The sequence below is a fragment of the Lepisma saccharinum genome, chromosome 10, assembly GCF_977018435.1.
Source record: "Lepisma saccharinum chromosome 10, izLepSacc3.1, whole genome shotgun sequence".
Taxonomy (NCBI): Eukaryota; Metazoa; Arthropoda; class Insecta; order Zygentoma; family Lepismatidae; genus Lepisma; species Lepisma saccharinum.
The window spans coordinates 8,636,045-8,658,683 of record NC_139238.1 but is presented as its reverse complement, the minus strand read 5'-3'; the positions used below and the strand labels follow the sequence as shown (position 1 = coordinate 8,658,683).

The window sequence follows — 22,639 nt, the reverse complement described above, 5'->3', positions numbered from 1 at the left end:
TCTTGCTGATACCGAGTTCGACGTCTTCAATCTTCTAATCCTCCTGTCGTTGGTTCATAATAAACATGTAGCCTCTCTTCTTTAGTTACCTTTTCTCAGGTTCTGGTAGAGATACTGCACAGGCCGATAGTTCACTCACAGTTTATTCTTTAAACACTATCTCTCTTACAGGCAGAGATCATGGCCGTTAGTTCAATTACAGTTTTTCACAGCCCGCGAAACCAATAACCAACGTAACACGGATCCTAACCGTATCAATGCTTGACTCGGACTGTCTTCTCTGCAACGCACATCAACCGTTCCCCAGAAAAGACGTTAACGTCTCTTGCCGCCCTTTTTTCCCCAGCGAGGACGGGTCAACTTTTATAAGGGGTGCGTCAAGATCGGTTACACTATCATTATTATAATAATAAGTAGGGTTATAGTCTATCTTACGCCGATTACTAACATAAAAAACAGCTTTTGTCATACATGAATTAATATGTTAAGTATACAGTTATGCAAATTGTATATAGATATACAGAATATAGATATTGCAAACGCATGTAATTAAAGAAACAAGTAGTAGTAGTAATAGTAAATAATAATAAAAATAACAATAATAGTAATAATAGCAATAATAATAAGAAAAGTTTCTATGGCTCTGCCCCCCTCAGAAAATCCTGCGGCGCCCTTGATGGCAACGCTATTAAGCCATGTTTACATGTTTCATAAGACCAAGGCAAATTTATTGTAAAATAAGACTCTATACGTAACGTTGTCATCACCTAACAGGGTCTTCTTTACACAAAGATTCTTGAAGCCTAAAACAAAGATAATAAGCACGGCCATGAGGAATTTGCTTGGTAATACTTATGCATCCCACTATACTAATCTCTCTCTCAAAACACATGGTACGAATTGCCTAAAAAAAACCTGATCTTTAATATGAACCTTCTCACGAGTTACTGATGTTTTTCAGTTATACAAAAAGGTCGCTACTCAAATTCTTCTCAATGGATCAACTGTTGTGGAAATTTTCTTTGTCATGAGTGGATTTCTAACAGGGTACCTTATCTTGTCGTCGCTGAAGGAAGGGAAAAATTTCAACTTCTTTCGGTACGTGGTACATCGACTCGTTAGGTAAGTCTGTCGTTCATATAATAACATTAGGAATGAATTTAGGCATTAAAAAATGTAAAATTATTTAACAAACGCTTTGCACAAATCATCACAATGAGCAGAAAGTTTTCAAGCGATCTAGAAAGGAAAAGGGAATGTTGTTTGCTACATGTGTCAACTGCCAATAAAGAACTTAACGCATATGTTTGTTTTTTTAGATCTTCCCACGTACAGAGCGTTCGAAAAGTCTTCGCATTCATACTTTTAAAAAGAGCTACTAAGACATTCATGTGGATGAGTTGACAACCCTGTCAGTAGGGATTGGTATGACCTTGAAGAACGAGTTTATATGTTTAGAGCAGTGCCGTTTTACAGTCCTCGGTGCGAGATGTACAATAACAGTTTTTCAACAATGCGTTACACGCGCGAACAGCGAATCGCTTTGTTGGAAGCATATTTTGAGTTTGTCATGTGAAACATGTGTGGAGAAATGGAGAAGTCTGATGATCCGGCACCAGGTAAAAGCTCAGTGTATGATTTTTTTCAAATTTTGTTTCAGTAGTCTTTCTGTGTATTTCAACGCGATGAAGTGCTTTGCCGTCTTGTCAGTGTGTTACTGACCTCAGAGATTGCAGCGTTACTCACATTTACAGTCCAGCAGAATTAACTTGAGAGAAACGGCCGCTCTGTGAGTGATGCAACTGCGCTCGAATTGGCTAGAGCGGGGGACTTCCCGCTGTAACGGGCCAATGGAAACTCTAGAGTAGAGTTTCCATTGGCCCGTTACACCGGGAAGTCCCCCGCTCTAGCCAATTCGAGCGCAGTTGCATCACGCACAGAGCGGCCATTTCTCTCAAGTTAATTCTGCTGGACTGTAGTTTACAAATCTTTTCTTTGTGTGTGTATTTCAAGATATAATTAACAAATGTATGTATGCATTACGTTGACAAGTTCAATACTTTACAAGCATAAGATTATCAAACTTTGAGTACGGGAACTTTTCGAACGATCTGTAGTACACCGTGGACAGCATTTTGAAGACTAGCGAGGCTCTGGCGTCTGGAATCACAACCAGTATAATCCTCCATGGGACTCGTGTTGGTGTTTTTTAGTTTTTGTGTAAAGTCCACTTTATGCACAGATAGGCTAATCGAGACTGGGCCTACAGTTTAAGGTGGCATCCGAACCAGAGGTGCTCATCCCCCCCCAAGGCCTATGACGCACTCCACCCAAAATGGTAGATTATTTTCCTCGCTCCTCCCCCCCTTATGCTGAATTATTTACTCAAATTATTTTGGCCAGACAAAATTTGCGGAACAATATAATACAGACATATTTAAGCAATATAAAAACGTACAAAACTGCTCCGGCTCACTGCAATTTTATCTCTGCTTATTCTTAACAGTTCGTCTGCTTGAGTAACCTTGTATTAATGCGAACAGAACACCCCCATTCCTTCCAAACCGATTTTAAAGGTATAAGAGGTGGTGTTTCATTTCAACCCCATCGCTGCGATCACCCACAGGGAGGTAGAAAAACTATACTTAACCCTTTCGCACACCACGTTGTCATTTGCAAAGGCAATGTTAGAATGTGCTCAGAAGTCTTCCGTTGAGTCGACTCCTTTCAATCACGAATCGGGCAGTTGACATGTTGTTTCTCGATATTGCCGCTGGTGGCGTTGTAAAACTAACAGAATTGGAGGCTTGATGACGTCATTCATGAGGTGTGTGGAACGATCAGATCATTGCTCCACTCACGTGAGTAAGCTTTTATTTGTTATTAGGAGTAGGATTTTTTTTTTCAGATAGATGATGTGACTAATACTTGTTAATGTTCAATTTAATGTGTCCACGCATGATTTTGTGAAATTCATGTATTTTGGGGCAGCTAGATTTTTAAAAAATCTGTTGTCGTAACTTGCCAACATCCTGAGTTATGTGTTAAAATAAGCCATTGTGTTCGTAAGCCATTGTTGTTACAAGATGCTATTTGGTACACGTAAATGTACACAACCTAAGGTTTTCAGTGGATTTTTTCTGTATTTTAAGTTATTTTTTATCCAAATGTATGTAGTGGCGTTCACAGGGACTAGTGCTAGGGTTTATACCCCCTTCCCCTTTTGAATCAAAATTTTCTTTAAAACAATATTAATAGGAACTAAAACGTAAGACGAACTATGGAACTCTTTGGCAAGTCGCTCTATGCATGTGTTTGTGTGCATGCGCGCCCACACAGGCGTGTGTGTGTAAGGGCGTGGTGTGTGTGAGGAGGGCATGGTGTGTGTCAGGGGGCGTGGCGTGTGTCAGGGGGCTTGGCGTGTGTGTCAGGGGACATAGCGTGTGTGTCAGGGGGCATAGCGTGTGTGTCAGGGGCCATTGCGTATGTCAGGGAGCGTGGCGTGTGTGTCAGGGAGCGTGGGGTGTGTATCAGGGAGCGTGGCGTGTGTATCAGGGGGCGTGGCGTGTGTGTTAGGGGGCGTGGCGTGTGTGGGGGGCATGGTGTGTGGGGGGATGGCATGTGTGCGAGTGGGAACAACATGGCGTTTGTGTGTGCTATTCATATCTGTTTCTAATTTTCATTAGATGTTATTTTTTTATCATTTATGAACGTAAGGAATTACATATATTTTCTCCTGTATTTCAGCTTCTAAAGATTTTAAATTTTGACGTGATGAAATTGCCACGAGAACTGAATGACAGTCAGTGATTTATCCACACAACATGGATGACAATGGAGTACAGCGCCTTAACGGGAGGTGTTGACATAATGGGCTTCCGTTTTTTCTTTGTAATGAATATTTTTCAAGTCATGAAAGTGAACATTGGAAGTAATATTTCATTTCGTTGACTTAGTGATTTGCAGTTGGAAAAAAGAACCTAAATAATAAAAAAACCTAGCTGGAATATGAGAGAGAGATATTCTACGTGGGAGATAATCTTCAAGAGAAATAAATGATCTGTTGAACTTCAGACGAGGCATTTCAGAAGCTTTAATTATGTGGAATGATAATAGAAAACAGGGTACCCTTGTGAGAATGGGACGCCCAGGTCATCAAATACAGAAAATGAGGATTTAGTTCAAGAGGGCAACAACATAAAAGATACATACAATACAGTTCCCAAGAATAATATATTTGAAGTGACGCAAAATAAATATGTGCGTTACGATAAGTTCCAACATATGCCAAAACATTCACATGGTTGAAAGGCACACTGTAAAATGGGGGATTGTTCATGGTAATGCGGGATTCAATGTTCACAATGTGATGGACTATGTTTTAACAAGAAAAATAATTGTTTTAGAGATTGTCATGGGAAATAATGAAGATAGAATGTTATGTTCATCCAAACCAGGAGAACAGTATTCCTGTAGAGCTGATATATTTTATCATGCATTGCTAATATCTACAAAAAAATGTACTTCATACAATTTCTAATAATTTGTTACCTATATATTATTATATAATGTAATGTACCACAAGCACTAAATAAACATTATAAATGTGTCAAATATTGCAACAGAAGTGTGTATTAATGTTATTCATATGTAGTAGGATTACAAAAGGATGAGCTCCCTTGACTCACAGTGACGTCATTTGCCAACATCCGATTTTTCAATAGTTACACACACAATGTATAAAAAATATATATAATATCATTTAGGAGACCAATTTACTTACGAAAAATACAGAAATTTTTTTTTAGCAACAAAAGGAAAATTCTGTGAGCGAAATAACAATAACAAGTCAGTCAAAGAAACGATCCCCCCATTTTTGTGTGAAGATATATGGAATTGGTATAAAATTTTGTCCCCTCCAAAAATTCTCATGACGCAGGCGCGTCATGAAACCCCCCCGCGGGCACCCTTGATCCGAACCACCATGTGCCTTCGCCAAGATTCGAACCAGAGCCCCAGGGGAGACTTGTGTTGCGTGCTGCACCTGTGTGTTTGTGATTGTACAGGGTCAACGAAGTTAGTAATAAGTTGTGTTTTATACAGCGTATATTGACACACTTGAATTTTGAATTGTATCTTCTGCAAATATGCTGTATAAAGAAATAAACTGCCGGAGTACGCTTTATCCATTTACTAAATTTACCGTCGCTTTTCTTCCACTTTTGGCTATTTGCGACGATGAGGATGAAGCGACACTCAATTCCCACGCTGGGATTTGAACCCGTGAACTTCGTTGGCGAGATCGGAAGTCGACAATTTAACGCTCTCGACCATCGTGTCGGAGGTTTATGCATTTGCAAGAAAATATATAGAAATATATATTTATCTAAAAATATTTAAAACCCTATGTATTGTAGATCATATATAATCATAACATCATACCATAAATGTGAGTTCATATCCAAATACAGAAAAATATTATTTGCCTAAACATTCTAGGTGTCTCTCTTAAGGGTAAATCGAAGATATACAGGGTGTTTCCAGGCTGATGATACAAACTTTCAGGGATGATGGAGAAGGGCTCATGTATCAATTTCAGATAAGGAACCCTGCTCCGGAAACGACTTAGTCGAAAGTTATAAGCGAAAATCGGTGTATGAAGATGAAATACTTTTTTACCAGCACAAGTTGCACAAGCTTCTACATTCACAACAGTTGTTCAAAGTGGCGTCCCCAAGCTTCGCTGCAGACCCGACATCGTCGCCCAAAGTTCTGGCGTACCGGTTGGAACAACCCTGGGGTCGTTCGAACAATGTCACAGGCAGCGAGAATTCTTGCCAGGAAATCCTCTTCAGTCTCGAGAAGTGTCTCGTACACAAGACTTTTCACATGACCCCACAAGAAGAAATCAAGTGGGGACGCCACTTTGAACCACTGTTGTGAATGTAGCAGCTTATGAAACTTGTGCAGGTAATAAAAGTATTACATCTTCATACACAGATTTTCGCTTATAACTTTCGACTAAGTCGTTTCCGGACAAGAGTTCCTTATCTCAAATTGATACATGTGCCCTTCTCTATCATCCCTGAAAGTTTGTATCATCAGCCCGGAAACACCCTGTATATGTACAGGGTGTATCATAATAGAGGAAACATATTTAAGAATTTATTCCGACTAAACTACATGGGATACAACAATGATATTTGTTGTGTATCAATCAGTAACACTTAAATTTTCTGCGAATGTCTACAAATGGCTATAAATGTTCAAAGTGGCTTCCACCAGTTATGCGACACATCCTATCGAAATTGTAGTTCTTGCCACACTTTTCCCAACTCTTCGTTCGACAAAGCAAGGGTGTTTCTTATTCTGTCCTTTAGCTGTTGCACATTCTGCGGCATAGGTGGCACATAGACGTTGTCTTTCACAAAGACCCAAATGCAGAAGTCTAGGGGTGTAAGGTCTGTGATCTTTAAGACACAGTCTGCTTTCTCTGTCCCTGTGAAAGTAACACTACACCAGCGCCACAATGACCGTATTTACGAAAGTCTTGCGCAAGACTCATTGTTATGCAACAAACCTCATTGTTGTGTTTCAGAGATTTTTAAAAGTAAAAACCAAAGAAGTTGGTTAGTCAATAATGATACACCCTGTGTGTGTGTGCTGTACGTCACACACACATACATACACACACACACACACATATAATATTTCAGATACACTGGACTCTTGACATTCGAAATACACAGCGCGCAATATCAGTGGTAACATTACATATACAAAATTTTAGAGAACGCGTTGATGAGAATTTTGAGAGGAAGGTTTGTGAAAATGTGATAAAATCTATCAGCAATTCCAAAGCAAACTTGGTTAAAATGTAAATCATGAGATTTGATATCCTTCACATATTTGCAAAGTTTTTACTTTAAATTTTCCTTTCCATTTCTTTCCTTATTATTTTATAACATATTATATTTTCCAGATTGTGGCCTACCTACTTATTTACAATAGCATTTTATGCTACTGTCTTCACTCGTGTTGATAACGGTCCACTTTGGAATAAGAAAGTAATAAAAAAGGCCAATACTTGTGCCAGAAATTGGTGGCTAAATGCATTGTTCCTAAATAATTATTTCGACGTTGAAAATATGGTGAGTACGTTTTTTTATTCAATGTTCTACCATACTCCATACAGCCCTAAATAATGGGAAATACGTATATTGTTTTACTACGCAGAATTAGAATTCTTAGACAGAAATTGGTTGGTTATATTCAAGGTATTTTTATTTATTTACTATCAAGCCTGATGCTATGTAACCTGTACTTTTAAAGACATTGTGGAATAAATTAGAAAATTCCACAGATCACGCAGATGTAACACTTACAATTTGTAACAGACGACTCCGCTTAGGGAGAATTCACACCGAAGAAACACGCGACACGCAACACGTGTCGCTTGGAAGCCAACACTCAGTAATCAATGCAACATTTCGAACCGAAGAGACACGGCAAGATGCACGTGTCGCGTGTCGCTTACCTGCCTCTCGGACTGTGCCGTTTTCTCAATACCGTGCATCGTGTTGCTTCAGTTTGTTGTTCGCGCATGCGCAGCGAATGCTTCATTCCAACGAGCTGTATTTAGACTCTAGAAGAGAGCCCAACCGGCTTTATGTTTGAACCTCTAATTTGTTGATATAATAAAATATCGATATGTACAATGTTTTAACAATGTTTTAAGATTTAAACACAACGTTCATTTCACTTTATCAAGTTTTTTGATGCAGTTATCTATCGGCTGTAATTTGCCTTCAACATCGTGAAAAGAGGCCGTGTTTTGGCCATTTACCTGACTGCTTTTATTTGAAAAAGTCAGCTTATGGAGGCACTTTAGTCCAAACTATATTAGTCAACATGGTAAAGTACTCTAGTGCATTGTTTCTCAACCACCAGGCCGCGACCCGATACCGTGCCCTCATATCAACTATACTGAGCACCGAAATGATCTGCTAAAACTGGTTGACAACTATCATAATCCCAATATCATATTTGAGTTGTGAGTTTTCGTTTTTAAGTCCATTTTATGCACAAATAGACTAATCAGAACTGGATCTGCCCGGTGCCTCCCCTGTTATCGAACCCGGGATCACTTAATTACAAAAAGACGACGTTACCATTCTGTCATCCATATGTTTATATTTGTCAACAATCCTACACACGTAATCAAACTATTATTACTCTTATGATTATGCTAGAATTTATTTATCAATATTTAATTTCATAGGTACATGTTAATTCATGCATAAAATCTTAAATATTGTAAAGATTTACGAGGAAAATTCTTCGGCTAAGGTCATTGACTTAAACAAAAATACCGTGACATGGTTTCACGAAGGTTGAGAGCCATTTCTCTAGTGTTTAGGTATTTGCTTTATTCAGGCTGAAGAGTCTAGCGTATACAGTTTGAGGTCAGTGCATATTATTTCTCAGTTTCTCATGCACAACATGCCTCTCCCAAGTTTCAATAACTTGCACAAATTTTACAACGAAGTTTACATGTAACAATGTCTCTTGTTACGTTATTTTCGGGTGACTAATAAACTGATTAATGCAATTATATCAGTACCATCATGCAAACTGAGCAAAGAAACCAAGTGTCGCTTGCCGCGTGCATCTTGTTTCTTCGGTGTGAAACACTCGTGTCGTGTGTTGCATGTCGCATGTTGCATGTCGCGTGTTGCGTGTTTCTTCTAGTAACTAATAGAGACTTTATTCACAGCGTTATGACCTAGTTCAACTAGTTCAGTAAATCACCAAGGTCCGGAAATACACGATTGGTAGAATTAATTAATAGTCATTATTTGTCACACATAGGTAATATCTAATAATTGAAGACTCGAACCCGGGGACCAGGGTAATACAGTAAACCCTCGGTTAACACGAATCCCAAGGGACCGAAGAATCAAGAGTTCGTGTTAAAAAAATTCGTGCTAACCGAGGACTCAAATTAACCTTCTTCAACTTTATTTGCTTCACCACAAATCACTAATGATGAAATTGAGTGTCATTTTTGGGACCAGTACAGCCAACCAGCGGAACAACTAAAACCTTGAATGTCTAAATTTTTGGCAATCTCACTTGCTTTTGACTGAATTATAGGTCTACTTAAAGGTACATTTGAAGCGCGCGTATGGTTGAACCATTCTAGAAGTAACGTTTCGACATCTTCGTACTTAGCACTGCGAAGTCGCTTAGATTTGTTCGCGGAACCTGATGCAGCAGGATTAAGAATTTTTTCACGATCTTTAAGTATTGTAGATAATGTAGATTTGGCAATTCCATACTGTCCAGCAATTGTCGTTTTGTTCAATGCACCATGGTCTATTTCCTCTAGGATTATCAGTTTTGTTTGCAGATCTATACCTGTCTGCTTCCTCTTGGCCATGACTTCCGTTACAGCGCCTTGAATAACGTAGTGTGGAAAACGACCCAAGAAACTGGTTCCCCAGACGGATGAGAAACACAGATGGCAGTGCGATCAATGTCTGTGCTAATTTTTTTATGAAAGTAATGCGGCTTTGTTAGTTTTTGGAATATATTATGTGGATTTGTTTGTCTTGAAAGGCGGTACTGAATTGATGGAAACAGTTATATTTGTGGAGTGATTTGCAGTCACGAAATGACATTAATTTGGAAAGAAAAGTAAAATAAAATTAATAAATAAATAGCATGCGTAACACAAGAAGAAACATCGCAATGTGATTCCGGACGTCAGGTGTTGGATTGTGTACTAGAGTTTTATTTTTCTATGTTATTAGAATATAAATAGTATCCTGACAGATATTTCATACCGAGGCGACAAACCACAAGTGTCGCTTGAAAGCGAGCAGTCGGAAATCAATGCAGCCTTTCGAACCGTAGGGGCACAAGCTCTGACTGCACCGTTTCCTCAAGGAGATTTTAGACCCACGCGACACGCGACAAACGATACGAGGACTTTACACCAAAGCGACACGGGTCATTCGGTCCAAGGCAACTTTCATACCGAAGCGACACATGTTGCTTGGAAAGGAGCCAATCAAGAGCAACATTTCACATCGTAGCGGCATGACGGGAAGCACAGGCCAGCGTTCGGTTGGTGAAATCCTCAAGCGATAAGTGTCGCGTGCCGCTTGTCGCTTTGGTGCGCAATCTCACTAAAGCAAGACACTCATTGCATCGCGTATGCGCGAACAACCAACTACGACCGAAGTAACAAGTAGCACGCGAATACGCCATATGAACGTGTCGTTTGCTGTTTGGACCCTCATGTGCAATGAATGCTATTTTACAGTCTGGAAGTGTGTGTCACTAGTGTGACAGTGTGAACATCCCGTGTCGCTTGTCCCATTGGTTTGAAAGTTTTTCTTACACTCATGTCGATGGCACTAAGAAAGTTTTGTGGGGTTCCCCTTGTCGTTTCATGCAATCATCATTATCGTCATCGCCGCGATTAGTTTAAACCGGAAGAAAAGAGACAGTAAATATCCAAAATACAAATGCTTCAGTGTGTATATCTTTCAAAGAAATGATGATGATGATAATAATAATGAACCTAATTCATACACAAAAATTTAGTTGCCAAGAGCATTCCACGCGTATTTTTTCTCCCGTATTATTAACGAAAGTATGACGATAACAGGATGTGGTCGACTGTCTAGAATGTTCGTTAATATCTTCGCGACCACTGTACCAAATATCATAGCAATTATCACATTCATAGAAATGCTTCATGTAAAAGAATCAGACGTTGCAGCGAAAACTCCATTTAGTTCCATTATAAGCAGACGAATACCAAGCACCGAGCTCAACACCAGCGTCTCTAGCGGATCATTTTCGAGTGGAACCAGCCAGAACGCGCAGAACTGTGCCGTTTTCCACACTACGTTATTCAAGGCGCTGTACTTCCGTCTTACTGCTTGCAATTGATGTTACTCGTACTGGCTACGTTTTAAAGAATAGAAAAAGACATCTGAACACACAACTGAATTTGTTGGTTAAATACGTATAAGCTCATTGTTAACGCGCTGATCGAGCAATTGCACCCAAGTTTTAATCTTGATGTTACTCGTACTGGCCATGTTTTAAAGAATAGAAAAACACATTTGAACACATTGTTGATCTGAAACTGTTGGTTACAATACTGTATAAGTTGATTGTTGACAAGATGATAGAGATTGTTGAGCGATTTCTTACATACCTAGGAGAGGAACAACAGAAAAAATTATGAAAACTTTGAAAGTTTGTGTTAAATGAGATCTAATGACGCAATGTACTAAAAAACAGTTCGTAATTCTTGGTAACCGAAATTCGCGTTAACCAATAAAACTTCTATAAGATATAATATATCCCTGCCGAGACCAACATTTTGTTCATGTTAACCGAGTGTTCGTCTTAAGCGAGTCTGTGTTAACGAGGGTTTACTGTAGCACGGTATGCCAGATTGAGCCTGTATTTTTCATATACGAGGTCTGTCCGGAATGTTCGCGAACTTTTAAAATTACGCGCCAACCACTGCTTGAATCTGAATGCATCTTTGACATCCCTCTAGCGGAATGCTTTGTGTACTAACTACCGAAAGCAGTTTGATCTATCCTCATTTGTTGTTGTGTTACGTTCATTTGTGTAAACACGTGTTGACTGCATTTAGCGATTTTCTTTCGGGCAGAAATGAGCGAGTCAGAGGAGCAGTGGATTTGTGAATTCTGTGTAAGACTGGGAAAATGTTTTACGGGAACACAGCATTTTGAGATTTATCTTTTGGAAAGATTGCAACGCACAACTGGTGGAAACGTTACAAGGAAGGCCGTACTTCTCTTGAACATGATACCCGTTCAGGAAGATCATTAGCACTTCTCTGAATGTTAGTGGCGATGGTTCTACATTAGCATGTAATGTTAATTGGACATTATTCATTGTCTAGTGCTTTAAAGTATACTTATCCTACGTTTCAAGATAGCACCTCATCTCTCGTCTTCGGGTGAAATTTATTTTGCAGGTGACGGGAATTGAAACTACGACAGACCCGTCATTCTACTACAAATCCGGCGTTTTAATCAATTACCACACGGCGTCGCGAACTTCCCGGACAGACCTCGTACATTTCGTTTTACAATAAAAACAGCACGAGAACAGGAGCAGACAGACACAGAATAAAGCTATAATATACAAATATATGAACTTCAAAGAAAATATGTGTTTCAGTATTTACCTGTTTTGCTAAACATAGGGACGGAAATGGTTAACTGAAAACGCCCTAGTTTTCAGTTGGTAATAAATTTAAAAGGAGGAGATTTTAACGGGGCACCCTGTAGAATTATTTGAATTAATTTAGTGACTTAATAAGACATATCGCAATAGTATGCGTAATATTCTGTTCTTTTATAGTGTCTGGAACATTCCTGGTTCTTGGCCTGTGATTTCCACTTGTATCTGATCTCACCGCTGGTCGTGTTGTCCCTATGGAAATGGCCAAGGAATGGGAAAATATTCACAGGATGTCTTCTCGCGGCCTCAATCATCGTAACGTTTGTGGTTACTTACGCAGGAGACCTGGATGTAACTGTAATGCCATATTTCTCGTAAGTACAGCAAATAAAGTAGTTTTTAATACATGTACCGAAATTCAGGAAGTCCACAAAAAAGTATACAATTTCGGAGTGTTATACTCATAGATATAAAACTACAAAAAAGACACAAGAAATTATATTTATACAATACATACCAACTGAGAACGTTTTATATAACATGGACCTCCACATGCGCTCTGTTGGTTGCAACATGTTTAGATAGGGTAACTTCGGTGAATAACGCCAGGCGGGAAACAACGCCATTTCAAAGTTTCAACTCTGAAAGCATGGACGCATGTAAAGTTAAGGGGTGACTCACAGTTTTGAGATAAACAATGGTGCCTGGTAGCATTGCTGATAAGAACGGTTGCCATTGTCGAGCCTTAATTTAAGAGAAACACTTTGAACAGTGTAGACGTTTGAGTTGCGTTTCGAGGAAAAAGGGTCCACATTTTCATCTCGCCGACAATGGTGAGTGTTTTTCTATTGTAGGATTAGATTTTAAATGTTAACAATGCTGTGCGTACACAATACGTTTATTACGTAAGAGAATTATGTGTGTACGGTTTTCATGGTCGGTGTCGTAAGTTTAGAACAGTTGGTTAAACTGCAATCTGTTGTTTCGGGAAATAACGCCATCATCGTGTCGGGGAATAACGCCACTCAATTTAAACTCAAATTTAAGGAAATGTTGATTTCGAAAATAGGTTTATCCTTGCTCAGTTACTTTCGAGGCGTACAGATATTTATTCTCGGTTAATTTCCTCTTTCAGATGGCGAGAAAATGTAGAAATATACAGGCCAAATGTTCAGTAGATGACTTTAGGCAAGCTATGGCAGCCGTCAAACAAGGAATGAAGATAGTATAAGCTGCACGTTTGTTCCAAATTCCTCGCAGAACTTTGAGGGACTGGGTATCGCGAAAAGACAAAAAACGACATGCTTTTTCTAATAACTTACTACAGTAATTATTTTTCCTAGTACAGATTAGTAAAGAAAATATGAATGTTTTACTTGTAATTAAGATAATGTGAATGTTTTACTTGTAATTAAGAACATGGCGTTATTACCCGACAGGTCTGGAAATAACGCCATTTTGCATTAACACAGAATTTAGTATTTTATTGCTTTCATTATAAAAGTGCAATCAATATTTTATTATTACACAATAGAGGAACGTTCATTCTCCTATACATGTAAGTTTCATGTTCCTAACAATAAAAATGTATGAGTTCTAGAACAAAATGACCAATTGGTGGCGTTAATCACCGAAGTTACCCTATATCATTTCCAAAAAGGTCTACCACTGGTCGTACACTTTAAATAATTCCTGTCTCTTTGAACATCTTAACCACTGACTAATGCTCTTTTGAGTCAGCGAGCTGTAAGCTGTGCAATTTTTTAAATTTCGCTGCACTAGACTTAAAGATTTTGTCTTTGCAAACCACACGACACACACACACACACACCCACACCCACACACACACACACTGCTCTTTACTGTGGATATATCGTATCTGTTGACAATACAAATAGCTCTGCCACTCGCCAGAGTCTTCAACTAACGCAATATTGCAGTCTACAAGGAAAATTCCATAGTTACCAACTATTTTCCCATAACAAATGTTTTCCTATATATTACTATTTTATTTTTATTACACTCTGAAGTTGTAAACTTAATTTGTGGGCACCCTGTGTGTATATATATGCATACATATACACCGTATCTTCCCGTTTCGCAGAATCACCCAAAGGCGCATTATATCAGATTTCCCACGTGAGTAAAATTTTCGGGGAAAGGGAAATTTTTGATTCGCCGAACATTTTGAAGGAAGGGAATTTTTCCTCCGCTTGGAAATTTCAGGTGTTCGCGGCCAAAGTATACCTCAATCATTTTTTTAAAACATACAGAAATTTATTTAAGAAGTTATATGGCGATAGATACCTACAGAAAGGAAGTACTATTTGTAGATCTGAAGAAAGTATGATGGAGTGAATTGGATGAAACTCACATAGATGCTGAATAAGATCGATGCACGAGTAAAGAGTGGAGAAAGTGCTGTTGTATTTGACATCATGAAATTAATTTTCCTTTAAAAAGAGATACAGTCTCTATGCTGACAGACTATATGGTCGAAAAAATAAACCCATGCATGCAATTCAACATGAACGACTTTTTTTTTTTTTTTTTCAAGATGGTGTATTCTTTCGGAGTGGGAAATCTACAAAATTTTCAAGATAAGTTCAAGGTCACTTGTTGAACATGTCCAAAAACGTTTTGTTTTGCACAATGAATTACAAAACTAAGGATATTACATGCTAAATTTATAACACGGTCCAAAATTTCAATCGTCTCTTGAATATATAGTGCTCTAAATTGAATTATGATCTTTCTTTACAGAAATATGAAAGCGATATTGTCAGATCCAACAATGAAAGATTCGTACATAAAGACTCATGCGAGGGCCAGCACTTTTTTGGTGGGAGTTATAAGTGGTTACCTTGCGCAATCTATAAACTGGGAGAAAGTTAAAATTTCCAAGGTAGGAGACAAATTTTCTACATAATATAATCCATGTGACAATTGTAGTAGATTTTCATAGTAAGTACACACAGAACCCAAAACGTGTCAATTTACACAAATTTTGACTCCAATAACACATTAACGTGCATAAACTGAAATGATGTACTTTTTGGTGTGTCAAAATAAACACAAAAATGCATAAAAGGTTTCTTTTATGAGATTCTCTTCCGTGTGACGCACTCAAAATGCATCAATTGGGAAGATCAGACAAGATAATTTCAAAGCTAACAAAATTACACATTTAGTTGTGTCAATTGATGCATTAAAAGTAAAATTTTCTTATCCTTGAAATTACAGAGTAAACCAAAAGTATTTAGGATTACATATACAATTATATATATATATTATATATATATACACACTATATATATATATATATATATATCACGGACTGCTCTTATATAATGTGGAGAGGCCCCATCTTGTTGGAAGTACAGGCCATGTGAATTAGCCAGTTGTTGTAACTGTGGAACAACTTGATTCATTAGCATTTCGAGATATGTTCCATAAAAAAAATTGGTCCTGAAACATCAGAACTTGAAATATACAAACAGTGACACCAGGCTGGTTTAGTTGTTGCTTTAACGTTAAATGCATGTTCTCACTATACTAGTAAACACAATTATGTATGTTAATATGACCGGATAATTTGAAAGAAGCTTCATCGGTCCACATAATGTTATCCAAAATTATTGGATTTTCTCTAATTTCGTTCAACATGATCTCACTAAATTGCATCCGCCTGTCTGGGCCACCCTCCAATAAGCCATGAATTAGGCGTGGACGATAAGCTTTCAACCCAATAGTTATAATGAACACCATTGTTATAGTATAACCCTAACACAAACCCTATTCCACCTTCTCTCCACCTACTTTTGGTTCACTCTGTATATTGTCTGATCTTCTCAATTGATGCATTTTAGTGCATCACACGGAAGAGAATCTCACAAAAGTAACCTTTTATGCATTTCTATGTGTATTCTGACACACCAAAAAGTGCATTTGCACGTTAATCTGTTATTGGAGTCAAGATATATTTGTCAATTGACATGTTTTGGGTTGTGTGTACAGTCATGAAAAAAAATACTTCCCCCACAAAGCCTTAACACAAGTAGTTTTATGGGGGAGTATTTGTTTCCCCGACTGTACGTGTAATTCACGAAGTTTTCGAAACCGAATAAAAATAATGCTCCTAACATGAACACTAACACGAACAAAGCCCAGTCAATAATTTGCCTATTATTTTCTATTTTAGAATAAAGGCTCTACGCTTAACAAAACAAATGTTTCCTCATTGTACGCTTAAACAGCGTGTCTACCAATATCAGAGATCCAAAATTCTTGACATTTTCTTCACCCTTTTTGTGTTTCTTAACCTTTATTTAATCGACCCCTAGTTAGATGAAGTTGAAAATTACAAGCTAATGAAGAACTCCTACCAAATGGCCGGTTAAGATGAAACCTGAAGCCATACTTTTACAAGAGAATTCAAACTTCGTCCCGGATGAGGAATGGCCACATTACTTCACATAATATTTTTACAAAGCATCATCACACATACACGAATGTAATTCTTAAGAGAAACAAATCTTAGCCACAACTCAATACAATCTTTGAATTCCAAATATTCAAAAATAACTGCCAGGGAAAGCTTGCATATGACAGAATAGGTGTAGACCTGAAAAATAGTAAAGCAAAGAAGCTATCACTGTCAACTGCTTAAAATATCATCACTTTGCATTTTGCTGGCATGCATCGTCCACATTTGTTTGTGATCGTCAATTTATCCATCTCATCTTAATCATCAATCATCCTCATCTTTGCGATTAGACAAAACTGGCAGAAGAACTGAGCAAAACACACTAAATCAATCAACCAGTCATTGTGATAGCAAAACGTCTTGACCCCAAGTATGATTTCTTGACTTTTTCTTGAATTTCATGACCTACCTGTTGATTTCTTTACTTTTTCTTGATTTTCATGACTTTCTTGACTTGTAGACACCCTGTTAAAGTATTCTCAAAACTTAATTACCGATTTAGCTTATCAAAATATTTCATTTTTTTTTATATTTCCAATGTTACTTTTCAGTGTCCTATATTATTTGCACTATCCGTGGTCACATCGTTATTAGAAAAGTGAGGATAAGGACTTACAACCAGGATGAGGATTGATAGACACAAAAACTCAAAATAGGCAGGCAAAAAAGCACCGAAAATGCAAAGTAGGCACTAAATGCGACGAACTTCAACAGGCATTTCATCATTTTACAGGTTTAGGCACTGAAGAAATGGTTACCTTCGAAATAGGCACTCATCACTAAAATAGGCAAAACAGCCACTATATACTTCAGGTATATAACAGGCCCCTAGACAGAATTTTATTTCTGGGAACTCATTTCTTATAAGCAGCTCCAATCTAAAGGGGAGGGCTAGAAGCCTTGAAGATGAATTTCTCAGTACATGACTGCTTATTAAACAAGATGTTTATAATCTTGCTAAGGTAAAATTAATTACCACTATACACTATTCAAATTTGATTGATTGATTTGGTGAGTTTTAACCAAATCAATCTATATTCAAATTTGAATTTTGGGGACTTCGGGGGGAATGGTTCAGCCCCCAAGCCCCCTCTACGGCTACGCGACTGGTATATAATTCCTACAGCGAATTGTACTGCAAGTCTACGGTCCAGAAGACAAAAGTAAAAGTCCATTTGGCATTGTGTACGGTATTGACATGTTGGGAAGTTGGCAACACTGAGTTCTTGTATGCAAACTTGATACCATATTAGACTCAACTGAGATCTTCACTTAAGATAAATGAAATACAAGTATTTTTAGAACGTAGGACTTTTCTTAGTTCAGTATTGTTGTGAACAATCTTTACTAATTTCCTATCTATCTTCTAACAAAAAATTAAGTTGGTGGTAAATTTACATACTTTTAGTTTCTTTATTTAATGAATGTGTTTGTAAGTGGTTAAAAGGAATCACGTGAGCGGAACATACCAATAATTGGTCCATTGGTTCGTGCTAAAGCCGAGGAATATGATGAAAGCATGAACACTATGAGCTTTATCAGGTTTTAAGAGAGGTGTTTTTGCATGTATTCTTAATTAGAATTTTGGATAATTCGATTTTTCGTGTCACCTTGGAGTTCGAATTAAAAAGAGTTCACTGTGTAATGAAAATATAACATCAATTTTAATTTCAATATAAAACACGTTTTTAATAAATTCCTTACTTTCCAGATGACCGGGGCATTAATACAGACTGGAGCATTTGTCATGATCATAGGCATCCTTCTTTCTGGGTACATTTTCTTTCAAGAGAATGACCCTTGCAGTACACTTCTTAGAGCAACATACGCAGCCCTTTTCCGCGTTTGTTTGTCAATTCCAGTTGTTGCCTTGTTGCTAACAATGCACGCCTATAAATTCCGTAAGTGTTTTTTAAATTTTTTGTTTATATAAATGATGCTATAGTGCTGTATCTACAATGAGAATTTTTAGATACGAACTCAGGCGACAAACATCGCTCTGTGCAGTCAAAAATGTGAATACAGGGTGAGACGAAAGACAGGTTGCATATATTCTTTACTTTTCCTACATAATATGTGTAATTTTATCTTGAGTTTTTTATATTTTTACGAGTAGTTCTGATATTTATCTCAATTTTCTTATGTATTATAATAAATTCGTAAAATCTAAAGTAGAAATGGGTAAGTGGAAGAAAAGGCTTATGCCTTAAATTCGTCATCCAAAACAATAAATAAATAAAATAATTTACTGACGTCATTACTACGAATATCGCCCACTAAGGCGCCACAAACCGCCTTAGGCTTAAGGGGCCCGTGTTGCTTGTCGCTTTGGTGTAAAATCCCCGAGTCGATTGTCGCCTGTCAGCCTAGCTATCTGAGGTACCTGTCAGACACAAGCGACACGAAGATTTCACCCCGAAGCAGCAAGCGTGTTTTAAAGTACACCGTGTCCCAAAAGGTACTTTACAACTTTTGTGTCATACCGCATAACTTGTAATTGACACAGAGGAATATACTTTGTTCTTTGTTGTAGGTGATTCACCAATGCGTAAAGTTTTTATTTTATCTTTATCCCCCCCCACCAAACTGGACCTTAGACGTGTGCAGCACGTTGGATTGGAAGAGATGGTACAATTGCCTGGTCTTCTAAGATCGCCTGGTCTTCTAAGATCGCCTGAAATTACACTCCTGGACTCATTTTGTGGGGCTATGTCAAAGACACAGTGGACAGCACTCCTGTCATTGATTTTGATGATTTCAAGGCCAGAATAAGACTGCCACAGTTGGCAGGAATATGCTAGTGAGGGTGTAGACAGAGTGGGAATTTCGAATAGATGTTGTACACGCCACAAGAGGTGTGCATGTTGAAGTGAACTAATACACTATAAAACTTCATTTGTTGGTAAATCCAATTGGGCATGGTATGTTTCGTTTTGTCAATTGCAAGTTGTGCTGCATTATATCAAAGTTGTAAAGTACTTTAAGGGACACCCTGTATTAATCATTACATAATAGTCAACCTAATGAACGTAATTTTAGTGCATCTATTTTTAAGAATAGATTTATGGTACACAACTTCTATTTGCAGGCTGTTACATTTTAAGGATGAGAATATTGTAAATTTTACGATAAAGTCTGACAATTGCTGGGGGAAATCAAGTTATAAAGATCATTTTTCATTGTTGTCGATTCTTAATTGTTGTTTTCTGTCATTCCTTAGCGTTCATATACCGAATCCTTACCTGGAAAGCTTTTACACCATTTAGTCGTCTCTCGTACTGTATCTACCTCACACACACCATAAATGTTACGCATGAGCTTGGGAGTCAGAGGACAATTGCAGATTACAGGAGTTTAAATATAGTAAGTGAACTTTTTTTACCTCTAACAACTCCTCCTAATTCTTCGTACGAGTAAAAGACAGCATTTGTGACATCAGTAGGGAAAGGATTTTAAGGTGCAAAATTATGGTCGGGAAAGGAAAAAAAATGTTCTGAAAATGTTTTCAGAAAGGTGCTGATAAAATGCGTTTACTCAATGCTCCCTTTTTCTGCGCCTTCTGTATATAATGAGCGCGGACCGCAGAGAGAACTGTGTTTATAATGCGCGCGGACCGCAGAGAGAACTGTGTATATAATGCGCGCGGACCGCAGAGAGAACTGTGTATATAATGCGCGCGGACCGCGTAGAGAACTATGTTTCTGCCGAATAGGTCTTGTTGAAGTTTGTGTTTTCTCTCACGGGTTTTGCTACATTATCTTGGGAACAAATAGGGCTGCAATGATTATATTGTACCATTCTATAGCTCTCGTTCTGCTCTACATAATGAGACTATAGGGTTTCATGTAACTGCTCAAGAAGAGTGAAAATCGTTTATTTTTCTGTCTAATCTTTTAACAAAACATGAAAGAAAAGGAAGGGAAAATGTACTGAAACCCCAAAGATGGGGTAAAAAAGGGGATACATGTGCTAATATCACGAAAAGGTGCAATGAGGTGCAACAAAGTATTTTCATTTTACTTCATTTCATGTCCTAAAATACATATCTCAAATGATCGGTATGAAAGCAGCTATATTTATGGAAATGTGCTGCACCTTAAAATCCGTTCCCTACTTTACGTCAGTACTGTAGTCGTAAAATTTTCACAAGGTATGCGTAATCAATTAACTTCACAAAAAATATCATTCATGTTAGAATAATGATGATCTGACCATAATTGGCATAAAAGAGTCATATTACAACAGAGAGGTATTTTTCAAAAGAAAAGAGTATGACATCGTATTTTAATGATTTCATTTATACATGCAGGCTATAGAACAGGATGTTGTTGTATTTTATTTCCTTGGTGTTATTGCTTCTGTGAATTTTTCAGTTGGTATACTGTTAATAAATTTAATAATATAGCTAATAACACTAAAAGTTATAGGGCCTCCCCGATGGCGCAGTGGTAGCGTCTTCTCCTTGTAATCAAGGGGTCCCGGGTTCGATACCCGGTGGAAGCACAAGTGGCTTAGATCCCACTTTAAACTGTAGGTCCAGTCCCAATTAGCCTTACTGTGCATAAAGTGGACTTAAAACAACAAATCCACCACAACTAAAAGTGAAAAATTTGGGGAAAATACTTACATTGGGCTGTTCCTAACTCCAAAACGCCTCTTTTCATTGTCACAATATCGTATTACACAAACTTTAGAATTGGTGGCATTTGTAGAAGGTGTGGTTCTTGGATTTTTTTTGGATTTGATTTATTGTATTTTAATTCGCGTTTTGTGCCTCTTGGCTAATTTACGAAGATGGGGATGAGTGATTAAATGATGAAAATGATAAATGGACATTCACACACAACCATGTTCGAGGGGGATTCAAACCCGAGACCTTTTCCGTCGCAGCGCAATGTGCTAATCACTCAGCCACAGGGTCCGGCAGAAGGGTTGGTTCTGACCACTTCTTCCGAATTATGTGAAATGGCAATGTTGTCTTGGAAACTGTATACTTTTATATGAAACTGGGCTATGGAAGATCAAGTACTTTTAAATGGGTGAAAACAAACAGATCAAGTGTCATATAATATGACAAATAATAACTGAACCCAATCAATCGCTTTTTAGTATTACAAGTTATTTACAAATCTTGCTTTTATTTGTCCTCTTAGTGTATATAAATACAAGTCTTCTAAATGGTTTGACTTGAGAATGTTTCTCACGATAGTAATTGTGTATACAAGTAATGATTAAAGTAAACATTTAATAGTTGTTCATTTATTATTCATTCGTAATCATTTTTGCTTAAATGCACAATTTAATATAACTCTATGCAGCATAGGCATTAAGCTTTAAGACAAATATTGATAGTTTCAAAGAGCATGAGACGAACCAATTATATCAAATAATTTAATATGTTTATTCTTTCAACTGAAAGACTGTTGTTAAAAGAAGCACAATTGTGCGCTGAAACTGCCAATTGAGCAGTAAGTACATTTCTTCTTCTTTTATTCCTGCATAATTCCTGATTTAACAAATGTGTATTATTGTACTGATGTGTAAAGTATTTTGCAGTTTCTAAAAAGTAATGTTTAATTTTAATTAGAAGATTGTGTAGCTGAACTAAGTGTTGATTAGAAGGCTGAACTTTCTGATCAGTTGGATATTGAATATTAATCCTAGTATTCTGCGTTAAAAATGGAAACGTTTGTGTTACTGGGATAGACATTGCTACCATGTTTCGTGTGTTTATATTTTACTTAGTTCAGTGACTATAATTAGAAGCGACTTGATGAGATTCTTATATTAGTTATGTCTCAAGCCGGTGAGGAAAGTATTTTGCTAAACGTTCGTTCTCTATATATAAAATCGTCCATAATTCTATGTATTTTGTTGTTCCATTCGAAAGGCTTGACATGGAAAATATAA

At 37.5% G+C, this 22,639-nt stretch overlaps 1 protein-coding gene across 1 annotated transcript in view; it reads left to right on the top strand.

Annotated features, from left to right (window-relative positions):
- The window catches only part of LOC145993745 (nose resistant to fluoxetine protein 6-like), a 68,690-nt gene that overhangs the window by 32,981 nt on the left and 13,070 nt on the right, over positions 1-22,639 (top strand). Inside the window, exons 6-11 of the mRNA XM_083129497.1 lie at positions 962-1,122; positions 6,983-7,151; positions 12,424-12,617; positions 15,007-15,148; positions 18,441-18,630; positions 19,950-20,092. Of these exons, the coding sequence (XP_082985623.1) occupies positions 962-1,122; positions 6,983-7,151; positions 12,424-12,617; positions 15,007-15,148; positions 18,441-18,630; positions 19,950-20,092 (999 nt within the window). The remainder of the gene's footprint in view (positions 1-961; positions 1,123-6,982; positions 7,152-12,423; positions 12,618-15,006; positions 15,149-18,440; positions 18,631-19,949; positions 20,093-22,639) is intronic.